Source organism: Capra hircus, chromosome 2 (assembly GCF_001704415.2).
Source record: "Capra hircus breed San Clemente chromosome 2, ASM170441v1, whole genome shotgun sequence".
Lineage (NCBI taxonomy): Eukaryota > Metazoa > Chordata > Mammalia > Artiodactyla > Bovidae > Capra > Capra hircus.
The window spans coordinates 1,686,956-1,705,190 of record NC_030809.1 but is presented as its reverse complement, the minus strand read 5'-3'; the positions used below and the strand labels follow the sequence as shown (position 1 = coordinate 1,705,190).

At 57.3% G+C, this 18,235-nt stretch overlaps 1 protein-coding gene across 1 annotated transcript in view; it reads right to left on the bottom strand.

The window, feature by feature from the left end:
* IGSF21 (immunoglobin superfamily member 21) overlaps window positions 1-18,235 on the bottom strand; it is a 276,364-nt gene that overhangs the window by 82,538 nt on the left and 175,591 nt on the right. Inside the window, exon 3 of the mRNA XM_018054731.1 lies at window positions 3,616-3,737. Within this exon, the coding sequence (XP_017910220.1) occupies window positions 3,616-3,737 (122 nt within the window). The remainder of the gene's footprint in view (window positions 1-3,615; window positions 3,738-18,235) is intronic.

The window sequence follows — 18,235 nt, the reverse complement described above, 5'->3', positions numbered from 1 at the left end:
GATCAGAACTCAGGCCATCAGACTTGAGTCTCACCAAAACCCCACGACAACTGTTTAAGGCAATGTCAGTGCCAACTTGGTGCTTGCCAAGGGCACTCGCCATCTGCCTCTGTGGGGACGGAATCCTGTGCAGCTGCAGCTGTTGACCCTTGACCTTCAGGGGAGTTCAGGGCGAATAGCAGGAGTGAGACACTTTGTGCTGCCGGTGAAGAATCTGCCTGCCAGAGCAGGAGACGCAAGAGGCGTGGGTTCCATCCTGGGTTGGAAAGATCCACTGGAGGAGGAAGTGGCTACCCACTCTAGTATTCTTGCCTGGAGAATCCCCTTGGACAGAGAAGCCTGGTGGGCGACAGTCCAGGGGGTCGTAAAGAGTCAGATGCCGCTGAGCACTTGCATGTCCGTGCACTCTCACACACACGCAGCACACACGTGTTCCAGGGTGTGGAACAGACCTTTAAATAGATATTTTCAGGAACTGATTTCATGAGTCCAATCCTTGCACCTCCTCATATCTAGAAAAACACTAAATCCCTTCATGGTGACGTCAGCCCCTTGTGACAAGCAGAGAACCTTCAGTAAGATAAGTGCTTGATTGCATGAACACCGCCTTCACCAGAATCACCTCCCTCTCCTCTTTGGCGCAGTCTCCCAGAGCTGCCTGAGACGCTGGGCTGCAGCCCCCACGTTGCCCCGAGTAAGACTTAACTTGCAGCTCGCACACTGCGCATCCTTTTTAAGTCAACACCAACCATATTAAGCCTGTTTAACAGGTGAGGACACCAAGGCCGAGAGAGGTCAAGGTCCTTGTGGTCAAAGGTAACTCAGCAGGGAGTAGTTGAGCTGGGGTTTGAACCAGGCCTTTGGACACCAGGGCTGCAATCTGGATGCGTGAGATGGAGGGCGTCAGGGATGTTCGGACAGTCTCTAGGTTTCCTTCCTGGCTCAGAAACCAGATGCAAGGAGTTACTATGGAGCCCACACTTCCAGGAGCAGGTGTGCATGTGTGTGTGTGCGCACGCGTGGTGTGTGTGCGTGCGTGTGCGCACGCTCAGTTGTGCATGTGCGTGTGACGCGTGTGCACGCGCGTGTGTGTGCATGTGCACGTGTGCATGTGTGCGTGTGTGTGCGTCTGCATCTGCACGCGTGTGTGTGTGTGTGTGTGCGTGGGCATGCATGCTCAGTTGTGCGTGCGTGTGTGTGTGTGTGTGTGTGTGCGCGCGCGCACGCATGCTCAGTTGTGTCCAGCTCTGTGACCCCCATGGAGTATAGCCCGCCAGCTTCCTCTGTCTGTGGAATTTCCCAGATAGGAATACTGGAGTGGGTTGCCATTTCCTCCTCCAGAAGATCTTCCTAACCCAGGGGTCGAACAGGTGTCTCCAGCATCGGCTGCATTGGCAGGCGGGTTCGTTGCCGCTGAGCCAAGTGGGAAGTCAGGAGTGGGTGGGGGACTGACAGTGATGGGGCGCAGGGGGCTGTTGTTTCAGAGCCCGTGGTAAGCAGGCAGGGGTGCGGCAGATGGGGCTGCTCTCTGGGAGGCCTGTAGGGCATCCAGACGTTCCCTTGTGCAATCATTTGTGCCTCCCAGAATATTTTCTTCTCCAAAATGAGTTTTCACCTTTTTCTCTGCATTCTGATGGTGACCTGCTTGTCTTGCCTGTACGCGTGCCAAGCTGCTTCAGTCGTGTCCGACTCTTTACGACCCCATGGACTGTACCCCACCAGGCTCCTCTGTCCAAGGAAGTCTCCAGGAAAGAGTACTGGAGTGTGTTGCCATGCTTTAGGATTTAGACCTTCCTGACCCAGGGATCGAACCCACGCCTCTTATAACCCCTTATAACTCGACAGGTGGGTTCTTTACCACTAGCGCCACCTGGGAAGCCTAACCTGCTTATCTTGGGTGTGCTTAGAGAGACCCCAAGTTCTTTCTGGAGGTGGGTGCAGGAGAAATCATAAGTAGATGGATGAAGGCATCTGTGTGGTGGCTTGTACGTCTTTCTGGAGTCTACATTCTCACCAGATTCCCCCAATAAACGCTCAGTCTGAGCTCCTGACACGAAGCCCAAAGACCAGAAAGGTCCTCCAGGGGAGCACGCCCACCTTCCGTTCTTACCTAAGCGTGCATGGGAAGACCACAGGCCAGATTCTCTCTGCAGACTGGCTCTGCCCTTGGCAATCTTCTTGTCCCACTTTCTGATTTTACCCATAGGGAAACTGAGGCCCAAAGGGCCAAGGAGGGTACTAGGGTCATCTGCCCAATTTGCGAATTTCACTGTACACCTGCTGTGTGTCGGGCCTCATGTTGAGAGCTGAGGATACAAGGTGGTGGGGAGACCTTGTCTTCCTTCTGAAAAACCTGGGTAAGGAGAGTGGGGCCTTATCCTCCTGGTGGGTCAGGAATAAGACATTAAGCAGGGATGTGGCAGGTACCCCACGAAGCATAGCGCAAGTCCGCTCGCAGCATGCGGGTCAGCAGGCACCAGCTCCTGCCAGGCCTGACGGGGCAGGCCTGTCCTCTAGCTTGGGAGCAGACTGCTGCTTCCTGCCTGGCCACCAGCCAGAGCCAACTCATCGGACATGAGTCTGAGCAAGCTCTGGGAGACAGTGAAGGACAGGGAAGCCTGGCGTGCTGCCGTCCATGGGGTTGCCAAGAGGTGGACACAACTTAAGTGACCAAACAACAACCAGGACAAAGCATTTGGCTATGTAGTGTGAGAAAGCGTGCACGCGTGTGTGCAAAAATGTGCCTGTCCAGGGCTGAAGCTACTCTCCATTAGTGTAGTGAGACCCCTCTGGCGGTGGGGGTGTACTGGAAGAGCTGCGGTCGCGGGCTTTGGGGAAGGTCAGCTCTGCTGGGGCCAGGGGCCGCCTAGAGAAGGTGTCACACCTGAGGACCTGCTCGCTTCAGTTCTGAAGGCTGATGAGTTTACCAGGTGATCAAAGGGAACGGGACCCAGTGAATATAAAGCATCAGAGCACCAAACCAGGAACGGGGCTTCTTAGAGAGAGATGGGAGGGGGGTGCGGCCCACCCGCCTGGAACGCGGCAGGGCCTGGACTGGGATCCGCTACCTTAATGCCTTCTAGAAAGGGGGCAGGTGCAGAAATACTAAGGATCTCCACCCCCAGGGGCTCTTCCTTCCCCATCCTGGTCTGCCTTGGACCTGGGGTCTGGTTGTGCAGGGTCTGCTTTCCTTCCCAAGCTGGAAGCCCTGGGAAACCACAGAGTGTGTTCCACGGGCTTCTGACCCGGGTGGAGCCGGGCAGCCGGGTGGCATTCCTGGCTGTGTGGCCTTTGGTTATTCACTCACCCTCTCTGGACCTCAGTGTCTTCACCTGGAAATGGGGTTTGGAAAACCCCACCTCACGGGACTGTTGGAGGAGTGCCCGGGAGGCCAACGTGAAGGGTCCGCTCCCTGCAGCAGAGCGGACCCTGAGCTCTGCCCTTCACCCTCCTCCAGGGGATGACCCCCCTCGGGAAGGGGCCCCCTTTCTGCAGCAGAACCCCAGCTCTGCCTTCTGAGCCCGTGGAGGGTCCTCCCGAGACGCTGCTCCTGAGCCCGCAGGTGCCGCAGGGGGGGGCGTGAGAAGGCTGGAGAGGCGGCCCCCCGGCCCTTACCTGACCGTGGACTGGTACACCAAGTCCTCACGCCGGCGGTAGCTCTCCATGTGTGAGAAGTTGGTGGAGAACATGGCGTCGAAGGTGAAGATCTTCTGCTTGATGGTGCCGCCATCCGTCACCTGCAACGCAGCACAGAGGAGCCGGGGTGAGTGCTCAGCCAGCCCTGCCTTTCCCGGGGCAGAGGGTGGGCTCCCGAGACAAGGAGAGGCAGGCAGCCCTGGGGGGACTCCCTGGGGGAGGTGTCGTGAGCATCGCTCTCACCCTCCCGGGTCGTCCGTCCCCACTTGACAGTGTGCAGGCTGAGGCTCTGAACTCAAGTCCCTCCCTGAGGCCTGACGGTTCAGCAGGAGCAGGGCTATCCTCTCGGGCTCATCCCAGGGCACCAGGTGAGGCCACTTCCGTGATCCCACTGATCGGCCTTGCCAAGGCGGTGACCAAAGCTTGGGGAGCTGCCCCGCCTGGGGCACAGACCGTAAATGTGTTTGGCCCAAAACCATCCTTGCCCAAAGAGAGAGGAAAAGGGGCAACAGGCTGAACAGGAAGAGAGGAGAGGAACTGGGGCCGGGAACCAGTCCCCCTGGGGCGAGATCTCGTATGATTTCAAAATGCTAAATGACAACAATTTCTGATAAATTCTACAAGGGGGAGGGCCAGAATAGCAAGGGAGTCCAGAGGCGGGTCAGCACCCAGCCTGGAGACAGAGTAATCCGGGAGGGCTTCCTGAAGGAAGCAATGTCTCAGTCGTCTTCTGAAGCAAGAGTGGGAGTCAGCCTGGCACCTGGAGGGGGGGCTCTCGAGGCAGCAAGGACAGCAGCAGCAGAGGCCCTGGCATGGGAAAGAGCGACGTGTGCTCAGTAAAAGGAGCCTATTCAGAGCACCTAGGGCGGAGGGCAAGTGAAGCCAGTGAAATGAGAGCTTCGTTAGGGAGCGCCTGGTAGGCAAAAGAAGTCGGCGCTCCCAAGGGCCAAGGGGGCACAGAGTTTCAGCTTCTGTTTACAAGCTGCTTCTGATTGAAGGGACTTGTCTGGAGACCGAGGAACCTGGGGGAGGCTGGGAAGAACCCAGTCGACTGACGGGGGGTATGCGGAGAAGATGACACGGTGGGGGGCGTGCCTGCCTCCGGCTGCCCTTGGCACAGGCAAGGAGGGCGGGCACGAGGTCCCCATTTCACACCAGGACACGGAGGCCTCAGAAGGCAGAGGCTCCCGGGAGGTGGCAATAAAGCCCCCGCTGGAGGACAGAGGCTGCTCGAGTGCCCAGCTGCTCACAGCTGATTAAAAGCCGGAGCCCAGTGTGCCCTGATCCCGCCGCCTGCCCGCCCGCACCCCCACCCCCAGGACCGGGCTGCTCCCCGCTAATGAAAGTGTTCCTCCACAAAGCAGCAAGGTATGTGTTGTCACTGTTTCAATTATTTATCTGTTTACCCGGCTGCAGTTTTCCGCTTGTCTCAGCAACTCTATTATAGACCGGAGCTTGCAGCCTCTCACCACTCAGCTGGGCTCCGCGCTAACAGCCTGCGACGGGGAGGCCTCATGCCTGGTCCTGGAGAAGTGGAATTAACTCCCTGTGGCTCTGTGCGCTGGAGGCAGGAGAGGGGGCTGGGAGGGTGGCGGCCAGGGAGGGGGTTCCTCCAAGGGGCTTCAGGGATGCGGGAGGTGCTGAAAGCTGCCTGCCCTGGCAGCACCGGATCCTCCGCCTCCCTGGGAGGACCGGCCTCAGCACAGCTGGGCCACCCCGGGCACATCTGGATCCCAGCTGACGTGGACCACATCTGTCTGGCCAAGGTGGTTTTGCTGTTGGTTTTTGGGCTTCCCCGCGGCTCAGACAGTAAAGAATCTGCCTGTAACACAGGAGACCTGGTTCGATCCCTGGGTCGGGAAGACCCAGTGCAGGAGGGCATGGCAGCCCACTCCAGTATTCTTGCCTGGAGAATCACCATGGACAGAGGAGCCTGGTGGGCTACAGCCCATGGGGTTGCAAAGAATCAGACATGACTGAGCAGCTAACACTTTAAAGAACAGAGATTCAGTTCAATCCAGCCAGCACTTATTGAGTGCCAGCTGTGTGCCAGCCACAGGCAATGCCAGTGTGGATCACCCTCCTGAAACTGCAAGCTCGTGAGAGCAGGAGTCCCCTACCAGTGCTGGGGTCTCAAGGGAGCCCTGGCTGGCGAGGTTCAGGGTGACGGTAACACATTCACGAGCTCCGGGACCCTGAGAGGGGCGGCAGCGAGACTTGCCACTACAAGGCTGCTCCTTGCTGAGCTCACACCTCTGCGTCTCCTGCAGGCTCATCCACAGCTCATGCATTTCACTTGCTTCCTCTCTGGGGGGTTCACGCTTTTTTGACCGCGCTTGCAGCACAGGGCTTCCCAGGTGGTGCTAGTGGTAAAGAACCTGCCTCCCAGTGCAGGAGACATAGAGACGCGGGTTCGATCCCTGAGTCGGGAAGATCCCCTGGAGGAGGCCATGGCAACCCCCTCCAGTCTTCCTGCCTGGGGAATCCCATGGGCAGAGGAGCCTGGCGGGCCGCGGTCCATGGGGCCACGAGGGGTCAGACAGGACTGAGCGACTAGCGCGCAGCACGCAGTGAGTCAGGAGGCGGGCTGTCCCAGCCTCTGGTCTCTCCCCTCACCTCTCACCAGCTTCCCAAACGGGGCATCAAGTCGGCGGAGGGAGAGGAGCAAAGTGCCCTTAAACCAGAGCCCTGAACTGGGAGACGGTGTTACTGCCCCCTCGCCGAGACATCTGGCAATGTCAGGAGCCAGGCTTGGTTGTCACAGCTCAGGGGCAGGGAAGCTGTAACCCTCTTACAAGGTACAGGACAACTCCGCCCCCCCACCACACACACAAAGAATTATCTGATCCAAGGCTGGGAAATCTGCGTGAAGTCCTTCCCTTTTCATACAGCAGAATAGACCATAACCTCCCCATTTTGCAGATGAAGAAACTGAGGCTTGGAGAGGCACGGTGATGCAGCTGAGGCCCCACACTGAGCTCTTGGCAGAGTGCTGGCTCCCAGATCAGGGTTCACATCCCACCCGCTAGGCTGCCAAGGGCTGTGAATGAACTAAACTGCCCCCCCCGCCCCACCGGCCTTCTCTTTACGCTCAGCGCCTGCCTCGTTAGGAGGGAAAATGCCAAAAGCCAGCGGAGGTGTGAGGAATTTTCTGCTAAAGTGGTGAAAGTGGAAGGCACCCGCCCATTTGACTCGCAGCCTCGCCTCCCTTCAGGTGCTGCTGTTTCATCTCCTCCTAAATGCGGCAGCCCTTATCGGCCCAATCTCAAATTTCACTCCATTTTTTTTTTATTTTATTATACAAAGCAGGGTAAAAAATACCTGTCAGTAAAACTGCCTCCTCAAATTTATTCTCCAGGACTGAGGTTTTTATTGCTGGGAAAATACACCCACACCCTGCGTACACTCACAGGTACCCACACACACACCCCAGATAAAACACCGGAGAATTATCTGAGCCGTAAATCACCGTTTCAGGCCGAGGGACAGGGGAGTTTCAAGGACGCACCAGTTTCTTTTCCTTTTATTTACATCTTTTTCTCTGGGGCTGCGTCTGGCCGCTGTGTTTACCCTGGCCACGGGCAGCATGAGACGAGCCCTCACCGCTTCCACCCAAGGCCTCCGCTGCCCCAGCTCCCTGCCGCCGACTCGCCAGTCTCCCTCAGCCTCAGGGAGGTTAAAGGAAAGTTACGGACTCGAAATTCACTCTCAGACTCTGTGCACCGTGGGAGATAGCGCAGCCCACGGCCAAGTGAGAGGCCAGAGCCAGGGAGACCGTGGCTGTAGCAACAAGCATTAGACAAGAGTCACCTGAGGCCTGCGGAGGAGCCGAGGCTTCCTTTGGAGGAAGGGGTAATCACAGGAGTCTTCCTGGAGGAGGTGGGCCCTCTTCTCGGAGCACCTCGTCTTGGGCTGCTTCTCCCTGCCTATGGGAGGCTTGAGCAAGAAGCTAGACTGATTCCTCCACACCAGTCGAATCCTTGACTTTTGGCTACTGCTTAGTACTTTTGATGAAGCTATCGCACCTAAGTCTCAGTTCCCACATCTGTAAAATGGGGACAACCCGACTTATCTTCTTGGAAAGATTAAATGAGACAAGGCTGGGATGGATCGCCTGAAGTATGCTCAGTGGAGATACCTACTGTTATGAACACTAACACTTTTCTGAGTCACCACTTTTTCCCTTCTCACTCTTCCGGGCTAAAGAGCAGAATATCACTTGCCGAAAAGCCAGAGGATGCAGAAAGTCAGTCAATGAAAGAAAGGGTCCAACCCTGGGGAGGGGGGCAGGTGGAAGGAGCCGGAAGCCAATGCGGGCACCGAGGATGGAAGGCAGGGGTCCGTGCTCGCAGGGAGAGAGAACAGGGGCCCAGGAACTGGCTGAACTCTTGTACGATTGCATCAGCCCAGAGAGAGAGCTTGCGGAGGCTCTGAGCAAGGACCAGGGTGGCAGGCTAGTCGCAGAGACTCCAAGACAGTCACCGAGAGCCCAGGGCAGGTGGGACCAGGAAGTCAGGACAGAGGACGGCGAAGCTGGCAGGGGCAGACAAGGTGCTGTTGGAGAGTTAAAGAGGTGTGGGGTGGGGTTTCCTTCCTCCAGAGGGAGACGGGCTTGTGTGTTCAGCCATTCATTCAACAGATTTTTACTGAATCAATAAACAGGCTTTGAATGTGAGCTGCTTCTGGAACACACACTCTGTGAGGGCAGGGTCTCTATCGACCCTGCTGACGCTCTGCCCCCCGGAGCTGGGCGCATGGTACTTACTCAGTAAATATTTGCTACACGAATGAGCTGATGCTGGGAAAGATTGAAGGCGGGAGGAGAAGAGGATGACAGAGGGTGAGATGATTGGATCGCGTCACCGACTCAATGGACATGGGTTTGAGCAAGTTCCGGGAGTTGGTGATGGACAGAGAGGCCTGGCAGGCTGCAGTGCATGGGGTCGCAGAGAGTCGGACCCGACTGAGCAACTGATCTGAGTTGAATCCGCACCACGTGCCAGGCACTGGGGACCCCACGAGGAACTGAGAAGCCACCCCTGCTGCTTGACAACACAGACTTGCCTCAGGACGTCCTGCTGCGGCCATGCCTGGGTTGGATGGGGCTTCCTGGTGGGACCAGGCCCTGCGGGGAAGGTGGCGGGGCCATCCGTGTGGTGATGCCCCAGAGAGAACCGCATGCCCCTGGTGATCTCTCTCTCGGGGATCGTTCTGAGACAGGCCGGGACCTGGGACCCTTTGCTGCCGTGCTTCCACCTGGACAAACTTCTCAAAAACACGAAGGAACTCTGTGGGATTAGACATAGCTGCACGCGTGCTGCAGCGGGAGCAAATTCTGGACCAAATGACGCAAAAGACCAAAAACCCCCCAAAACCAGCTGCCGCTTCTGAAGAACTGGGAGCAAAAATCAGGTGCTGGGAGCGAAGGCAGGCCCTCCACATGCCCTCGTGCACTCAAGCCACAGGGGGGCCCCCAAGCCAGCCCTCTGGACACACCCCTGCCCTCAGCTCACATGAGGGAGCCGTTCTCGCCAGCAACCCCCTTCCCCTGTGACTTGTTCTCTCTCCCTCCGGATGCAGCAGGGGCCCAGCGACGCCTTGCCTGAGTTTCTTGTCTGTCCTGCAGCCAATCTCTATTGATCTGGAAAGACCAAGAGCCCCGGCTGGTACTGGTCCCCTGAATGATCAGCTGCAGCGACGGAGACCCGGGCTCTGAATTGCTCTGCGCCTCTCCTCTCTCCAGGCCTCAGTTTCCCGAAATGCTCGGTGAGGAGGCGTGGGGCAGGGTGAGCCCTAAGGGCCGTCTCTACTCTGAATGCCCAGATGCTCTGATTCTGGAACAGCTGGCCCTGGAGGCCACACCTCCCACATGCCCTGCCCACTCAGCCGAGGCTCCGCAGCTGCCCCCGGGTCCCAAGGCTGCCTGACCCCATTCCAGGGCCCCCGTTGCCCCCGACCAGCACATCTGGCTTCAGCCAGGCTGGGTTGATTTTGCAAGTGCAGCCACCAAAGCATGGCAAACAGACTGAATCCAGCCAGCAGCGAGAGAGCCTGCGGGGCTGACAGAGGTTTTCAATTTGAAAAACAAATAAGTTTCCAACACTAGTCTCCTCCCAATGTCCCTGGGTGCCATCATCCAGAGAAGAAAAGAAAAAAGGAGTCGGGGGAATCGCCTCCCCCTACCCCGAACCTCCTCCTCTTTGTGTTCCACAAAACCAATTACAGGTTGGAAATAGCTGTAATAAACTTGATATCCCACTTATGGGCCAATCCCGCCGCGGCTGGAAAGTGTAATAGTGGCAGAGAGCGAAAACCACTGGTGTATTTTGCCGGAGCTGTTTAAATCGCCTGCCTACATTATCCCAGCTCCTCTCCAGCCGGGAAGGAATTTGCTCTCCTGGAAATGGTGCAGCTGAGGTCTCTGTGGCTGGGCAGTGAGAGGGAGCATTTGCAAGGAGGGCTTTAATGAACTGATTAGACATGGAAGAGCGATGGCGCCTGGGCTCGGGAGTCAGGCCGGCTCAGGTTCAAATCCCAGCACCAGCAGGTTCCAGGCGGCTCCCAGGCTATTAGAACGGGCAGGAGCCGTGGCTGCCGTGGAGGCTTGTCGTTGAGGGAAAGGGACGCTGAAAGTGATTAACGGTGGCCAGAGCTCTGGGCCAAGCATGAGGAGGCTCAGCTCGTCCGTGGGGGCTGTCACTGCTGGCTCTAGGCTCTCAAGCAATCACCGATAGTCTTGGAGCCTCAGTTTCCTTATCTGTAGAAAGCTCATCAGACCCAGGCTTCCCTGGTGGCTCAGCCGGTAAAGCATGAGCCTGTGATGCAGGAGGCCTGGGTCTGATCCCTGGGTCGGAAGGACCCCCTGGAGAAGGGAATGGCAGCCCACTGCAGTATTCTTGCCTGGATGATTGTATGGACAGAGGAGCCTGGCAGGCTACAGTCCATGGGTTTACAAAGAGCTGGACATGACTGGGCGACTAACACTGAGTTTTAAAAATGCCTTAAAAAGAGCCCGTAAAATGCCCATATGTGAAAGCATCTTGTGAAATGTGAAGGGCACATCCAGAAACTTCTGCCATGCAGTGGCACCTGGGAGTCTCCTCTCCACCCCACTCAACCTCGAGCACCCAGCATGGGTTTTGGCACGTGGTCTGCCCTTGACGTGCATTTGTGGAGTAAATCAATGAGTCAGCACAGAAGGAGTGTCCTGAAGTCACTTAGACATGTCTCCATCCAACCGCTCAGAAATTACGCGGAGAGAGTTCCCTCCAAGGACCGGCGCAAAGGTGATGCCAGGTCAGCCACCGCTGGAGAAGGGCTGAGATCAAGTCAGCCTCAGCACTGGGGCCAAGCCATCTGTGCATTCGGGCATTCGCCTACTGACTGAGTTCCTCTCGAGCGCTATGCTTGATTCTGGGACAGCTGCCGCGGACGCAGCTTCTGAGCCAGTGAAGAGTCATCTCACTTAACTGTCTGCAGTGGGCGTCTTCCAGCTCCTCCAGCAAAACCTGAAGCCCTGGAGGGCTGGGGCTTCGTTTCGTTCAGGGTTGTATCTGCCCTCCCAGAGCACAGTTGGCAACAGAGGGGCTCTCGGTCAGTATTTCTGTAGAAGCAAAACCTTGTGCAGATGCAGAAACCAAAGGCCTGGAGGGCTGATGCTCACCAGGCTGCCCAGGCTGTCGGTGGAGGAGCGAAGACTTGAACTTGGGTCCGATTCTGAGGTCCAGAGAGGAAGTGACCCAGCTAGTGGTAGAGCTGGGGGAAGGGTTGGGTGGGACAAGGAAGGGAGTGGGGATTCTAGGCAGAGGGAAACGTGGGCCAGGCGCGGGCACCTGCTCAGAGAGGGGCAGGGAGAGCAGAGGTGGAGAGCAGAGGGGACAGTGGCGTGGCCTCCCCGTGGCCCGCTGTGTAGCGGGAAGGCCACAGGGCTCCGGCCTTCCCTGTTGCCATGGTGACCCTGGGCCACTCTTCCTCTAGACTCCCTGCCCACCTGCTCTCCGCCCTGAGTCTGCTCTTGCATTGCCCTGGGAGTGGGGGCTGGGGGCAGCCACAGAGAGGAGAGGACAGGCTCCCCCGGGGCCCGGGGGAGGAGGGTGCTGGATTCCCAGGGAACGCAGGTGCCGCTCACCATGCCCCTCTGGGTGGCCGGGTCCCACCCCCCCTCTATCTCCCTGCGAGCCCCGGCTTCTGGCAGGGCTGGGCTCGGGGTAATTGGCTTCCCCTTGTGCGTGTGGGAGATCCGGTTTTGACAGAGACAGCTGGTGTCATAAATTGCCTTGTCTCATCTGGTTACCGAGCAAAGGCAGACAGCAGCTCGGGGATGAGGTGCGGGGTGGGCCCCAGGCCGGAGGCAGCTGAGAATGGCAGGCTTGGGGGGGGGGGCAGCAGCTGGCTCTGTGGGCCTCACGCACGTGGACAGGAGCCTATGCAAGTGTGAGGAGGTGTGTGTGCAATGGGTGTGGGTGCAAGGGGGTGCCCAGGGCTGCTGGAGGCCCGCTCCTGTGAGTGAGCACCAGTGCAGGTGAGAACGCCTGTATTCGGGGGTGTGGGGACGGACATGTGTCAGCAAGGGCGAGTGGATGGATCTATATGCTTCTGGGCTGCGTGCAAGGATGCACACGTGTGTGTAAAGCAAAGCAGTGGTGAGACTGTCTCATGCAGGCCTAGATGTGTGTGGGTGTGTCAGCAAGACTGTGTGTGCACGCTCAGGATTGCGTGTCGGGTTGTGGATTCACAGTGTTGTGCACCTCTGTGCGTGTGAATGCCGCCTCACCCATGACGGAAGCCCGGTTTACACCCCCTGTTCCCTGCTCTGGGCCGGGGACAGGGGACGTCAGCTGGGGTGGGTGTGAGGGGAGCATGTGCCTGAGAAACACCATCACGCCAACGCTGCCTCTTTGCCATCACCCACCCCCGGCTCAACCAGTCCAATGCAAAAACCACAGTCAGGACCCAAGCACCAAAGCCCCCAAACTCCACCAGACACAGGATGCTGAGTCCTCCCTTGCCATCTCCTATGTCACCCTAAAATCCCTCGCTGCAGGGGACAGGAAGGGTCTGGATAGGTGCTAGAGACTCACACATCTGTGCACAGCAGCCTGCGCTGGCCAGGTGGGAGCAAGGTTTCAACGTGTCCATTTTCCTGAAAGCCCATCCCAGAGTCCTTCACTGTCTCCTGCACGTCCTCAAGCTCATGTCCATTGAGTCAGTGATGGTGTCTAACCGTCTCATCCTCCGCCGCCCCCTTCTCCTTTCGCCTTTACTGTAAAATGCTTAGCATGGTAAATATTCTTTAGCAGATACTATTGTGGCTGTAACTTTGTTGCAGGAAGGCAGGGAGCCCCTGAGACTTCAAGCAGGGGAATGACGGCTCCACCAGGGTCCCTCCTGACTGCGTGTGGACAGCCCAGCTGGGCCAGGCGGGTCTGGGCTGGGGAGAGGCCTCTGGAACAAGGGGAAGATCATTTCTCCAACCCCCTTTGCAGGGCTGCGGCTGATGTGGGATCCCATGAGTTGCTCGGGCAGGGGGTGGGGGTGGAGGCCCGGCTGCCCCGCCTTTGACCCGGGATCCGTGTATCTGCATGCGGTCCCCTCCAGGCGACACCCTGCCAGCGTCCTGCAGCGCCCGCTCAGCGCCCGGCCCCCAAGCCGCCCCCGTGCTGCCGGCCAGCGAGCACACCTGTGCGGACAGCGCACGTCCAGCAAGGGTCACCATGGGGACAGTGCCGGCGCGGTCAGAGGGGCTGCCAGTGTGGGCAGGGGCCTCCCGTGCCAGGCTGCTGGCCATCCACACCCGGCAGGCGCTATGGGTGACCGGCCTGTGTTGGCGTGGCTGGGCCCTGGCAGACGGGCGGACACGACCCACCAGCCTCCTGCGCCAGCCTGCCCGCCTGCCACCCGGGGGGCGGGGCGCATCCTGCCACTGTGATAGCCCACGGCATCGCCGGCGGCCCGGCTCGGTGGAGCCTGTCTGTCGGTCTGTCTGCGGCCGCCCCGCTCAGCCCCAGAAGCCTGCTGGAGAGAAACAGCAAGGGTGAGAGCCCCTCTCGGCTCAGCCAGTAAGTGACGGTGGATGCTGGGATGTTTGCCTCTCTCTCTGAACCTCAGTTTCCTCATCTGTTGAATGGGGGCAGAGATGGCCGTCTCTAAACCCACTTCCTGCTATTTCATGGAGGTGGCACTGTGGGTGGCAGAATTCTGCGCGCTGAGGGGTGAGGCTGAAGCCTCCCCAACCTGCTCTCTTCCTTACTTCAACGGAGAACCACAGTGTGCCTGCTGTGCGCCAGAGACCGCTTAAGGTGAAGGCATGAGCAAGCCCAAGCCCCTCTTCCCCTGGAGACCTGGCGCTAGCGGGAGGAGCCAGCTGAGAAACCAAAGTAAGGAAGATGGGAAAGCGCACCGGACCGGGGCGAGCGCCCGACGGACAAGGAGAGCTGCCGGGTGGAGGAGGCGCTCGCTGCTGTCTGTGCTCGGGCGTGTCCGACTCTGGGCGACCCCATGGGCTGTGCCCCATCAGACTCCTCTGTCCGTGGGATTCTCCAGGCAAGGACACGGGAGTGGGTGGCCATTTCCTCCTCCAGGAGAAGGTGGCAGCCACAGCACATTAGGCAGCCAGAGGAAACCTGTGTTTGGAGCTTAACTTCATATTTAGGCTGAGATTCCAACGAGGAGGTGGGGTCAGGCTTGCTTGGAGAGAATCAGGCTGCTTTCTGCCAGCTCCTTGTGAAGCCCTGTTTGTTCACTGCTTCTGGCTTCTCGTTTACACCCGGCAACACCCCTGTGGGCAGAGCTGTTTGCATTTTGCAGATGGGGACACGGAGTCACGGAGAGGTCATCGGGTTTGCCGACGTGCCCACCGTCCAGACTCAGCTCGGGGCATTCAGTCCTTTTTCTACTGTGTCTTCACAGCCGACTTCCACTTTCCTGAACACCAGCCTTGATGTCTGCCACAGCTGTGTGGCCTTGCCCTCGTCGCCCCCCGCCACTGCCCCGGCTTGGTCCTACGGCATCATATTTTATTCCCTATCATTTGGCTGTGAACGTCTTCAAACATACAGAAAAGCGCAGAGAATTTTAAAGCAAACATCGGGATTCCTACTCCCCAGCATCCGCAGTGAACTTGCCCAAGCTTGCTTTACCATGTGCTTCTGTCCCTTTGCCCACCCACCCGCCCGAGTTGCACCTGGTGCTTTCTGAAGTCGATTGCAGATGCCTCCACATTTTACTCCTGCGGCTGAAGGTCATTAGAGTTACACTTATTCCCCATTCTCTTCTGGTAAAATTTTCATGCAGGGAAATGCACAAACCTAGAGTGCATTACTCAATGGCTTCTGGCAAATGCACCCCCCTGTGTAACCCAAACCTCTCTCACGATGCAGGACACCACCGTCACTCCAGAAAATTCCTCCGCTCCTCCTTAGCCAATCCTTGCCCCCAGAGGCAACAATTATTTTGATTTTTCTCACATCATTTTTTGACTGTTCCAGAATGTCATGTAGGGCTTCCCTGGCGGTTCAGATGGTAAAGAATCTGCCTGCAATGCAGGAGAGCCAGGCTGGATTCCTGGGTTGGAAAGATGTCCTAGAGGAGGGAATGGCAACCCACTCCAGTAGCCTTGCCTGGAGAATCCCATGGACGGAGGAGGCTGGTGGGGTCACAAAGAGTCAGAGCCAACTGAGTGACTAACACTAACTAGAATGTCATATGAGTGCGGTCATACAGCAGGTGGTTTTGAGAGAAGGCTTTTTTCTCCCAGCGTCATATTTTTGGGACCCACCCGAGCTCTTCGATGTGCCTACAGGCAGTCCCTTTTTGTCACTGAGTAGTATTTTATTGGAAGATGAGACTGGTTTGTTCAGTTGCTGTTTTGTTAATAGACACCTGGGTAGTTTCTGGTTGGGCTCTACTCTGCACATGGCCGCCAAGAATGTGCTGAGACGTGGGTTTTTACACGGGTGACTGTTTTTATTTCTCTTGCTACTGCTTCGTTTGCCAAGAGTCAGTTCATACCAACAAGTGTTTTCTGAGTGCCTACTACATGTCAGACGTTGCGCTGGACACAGAGGTGTGTGATCCCGGCTCAGACCTTGGGCTCTGGAGGCTCCAGGCAGGCAAGAACGTCAGGAGCGCCTGCTAGGAAACAAGCGCCCCACAGGTCATCATGTTTTATCCTCACAACAGCTCGGTGGGATGCTCTTTGTGACTCCAGTTTCCAGAGGCGGCAACTGAGGCCAGAGTGATGGAGTGACCTGTCCAAGGCAAGCGGCGGAGCTGGGCTGCAAACTCGGGGTGACGCCAAACTGTTCTCTTTCTTTTGCCCTGCAAGATGCTGAAGCAGCAACCCGGGGAGGCTAGGTGATCTCCTCAAGGTCACACAGAGACAGGAACACCGGCTCCTGTTTCCCCTGGGCAGCGCTCTTTCCAACACCACGCTGGCTTCATCTCGGGAGTCTTATCAGATAAGTTCTCAGTGTCTGTTGAACCAGCATTCCCTCCTAGAAATAAGGCTGGGAGAGCTGAGTTATAGAAGAGCCCGGATTATCTGGGTGCATCTGTGTCCTGGGGCATGAGCCCGTCAGACTAAACTTGTCCCCTGAGCCTGCTAATCTAAGACCACAGAGTTATAGGCCCCAGGAATCAGGCAGAAGCCTGATTTGAGTGTCTGGCAGACAGAGAAAAGTGGTGGGCCAGTGATGAGATGAGGAGGTTATGGAGGTCCAAAGTCATTTAATTAAAAAACAAAACCCCCAGTTTTGTTTAGTATATCAAGCTAGAACAATCTTCAGGGTGAATTTGGCCCCAGACAATGGTTTTGTGAGCCCAGCGTTAAGCAAACAGAGAAGGTGATACCAGTTGCTGGAGAGATGACTGTTATGTGGAGGATTAAAGACGGGGCCACACTGTTTGACACTCCCTCGTTGAGAGACGGGGGACCTGTGCTCTCTCCCTCTGAACCGGGCACATTCTGTGACTGCTTTGATCAGTGGGATGTCTAAAGTGCCAAAGTGTGCCAGTTTCCACGTCCATGCCTTAGCAGGCTGGAGGCACCCACTTCCTGTCTTTGCCCATGGTGATAGAGAGACCGCATCAGAGGGGAGAGGGGCCTACAAGCCCAGCCTTGCCTACGCGAGAGTAAAGCTGCCTTGACCCCTGCACGCTAGACCAACCGCCAAACCGAACACGACACCAGTAACCCCTGCCGATGCCATTCAAAGCATCGGAATTGACCAGCCAAGCCATGCTTGAATTCCAGACCCACACAGCTGTGTGGTGCAATAGCACAGCAGTTGCTTAAGATGCTGCATTTCGGTGTGATCTGTAGGCAGAAATAACCATAGCAGCAGGCTCCTCCTGTTGTCAAGGAGGACGTCGTGCCAGCCTCCACCCGCCAGGGCCGCCTCCATCGCGCTGTGAGAGCTTCGGGTTGGAGTCACATTTGGGTGTGCAGGGCAAGAGGGTGTATCAGGTGGGGTCTGGCAGGAAACACGCAAAGAGCATAAATGAGGAAGCTTCAGAGTTATTTACAAAGATACGAGCAGAGGGATCCCAGTAAGGCATGCCTGGCACCTGGGTCAGGGGCCAGCGAGAGCTGCTGGTTATTTAATAGCAGAGGGAAAAGGGCAAAGGAGTGGGGGTGTTCCTTGCTCCTTGCTAAGAGTCGGACACGACTGAGCAACTTCACTTTCACTTTTCACTTTCATGCATTGGAGAAGGAAATGGCAACCCACTCCAGTGTTCTTGCCTGGAGAATCTCAGGGACGGGGGAGCCTGCTGGGCTGCCGTCTATGGGGTCACAGAGTTGGACATGACTGAAGCGACTTAGCAGCAGCAGCAGCAGCAAGAGAATGGTAGATGAGGGAAAAGGCTACCCAACAAGAGTTTAGGTAGAGGGACGCAGGAGGGAAGAGCTGGGGGATGAAGACCTTGTCCTCATGTCCACTTGCCAGCCTGCCGCCATCTCCTGCAGGTGCCTCCCATTAACCAGTGGGCAAGAAAACCCATCAGTGCTAGTGGTATGGGTTAGCCTTCAGGCACAGGGGATGGAGAAGCTGAGAGTGGGTCTGGGGGTGTGGGCTAAGATGTCCCATGGACCAGGACTCCAGGGAGCTGAACTTCAGTGGCTACCCAGCTTGGCAAGTTTCCACTAGATCCTGTTCTCTGTCTGGCTGTCCCATAGCTGCATAAAGTGAGGCCCCAGCCCCCAGCCCCGCTGCTACCCCATCAGACCATTCAGATGAATGTGTGGGAACCAGCATCAGAAAGGCTCCCATTAAACCGTCATGTTTCTCCCCACCGCTGCTTCATGTCTGATCACCAGGACCCACTTGGCAGGGGAGGGCGAGCCGAGCCCATCTCTGCTTCTTCGTCGCTGCCGGGCTCCATGAAACGGGTGCAGAGGAGCTGAGAGAGGAAGCCAGCCCTTTACCCTTATGCCCTGCAGAGCAGGAGCTCCTGGGAAACCTGGGGCTTGGAGCCCCCGAGCCCCAGCATGGAGCCCTGGGCCATGATTTCTCCGCATAACTCTGCTCCCAGGACGGTCCTCCAGAAAGAGCATGAGAGAGGCGTCCGTGGTCTGCCGTCCACGCGGCGGCATGGAGCT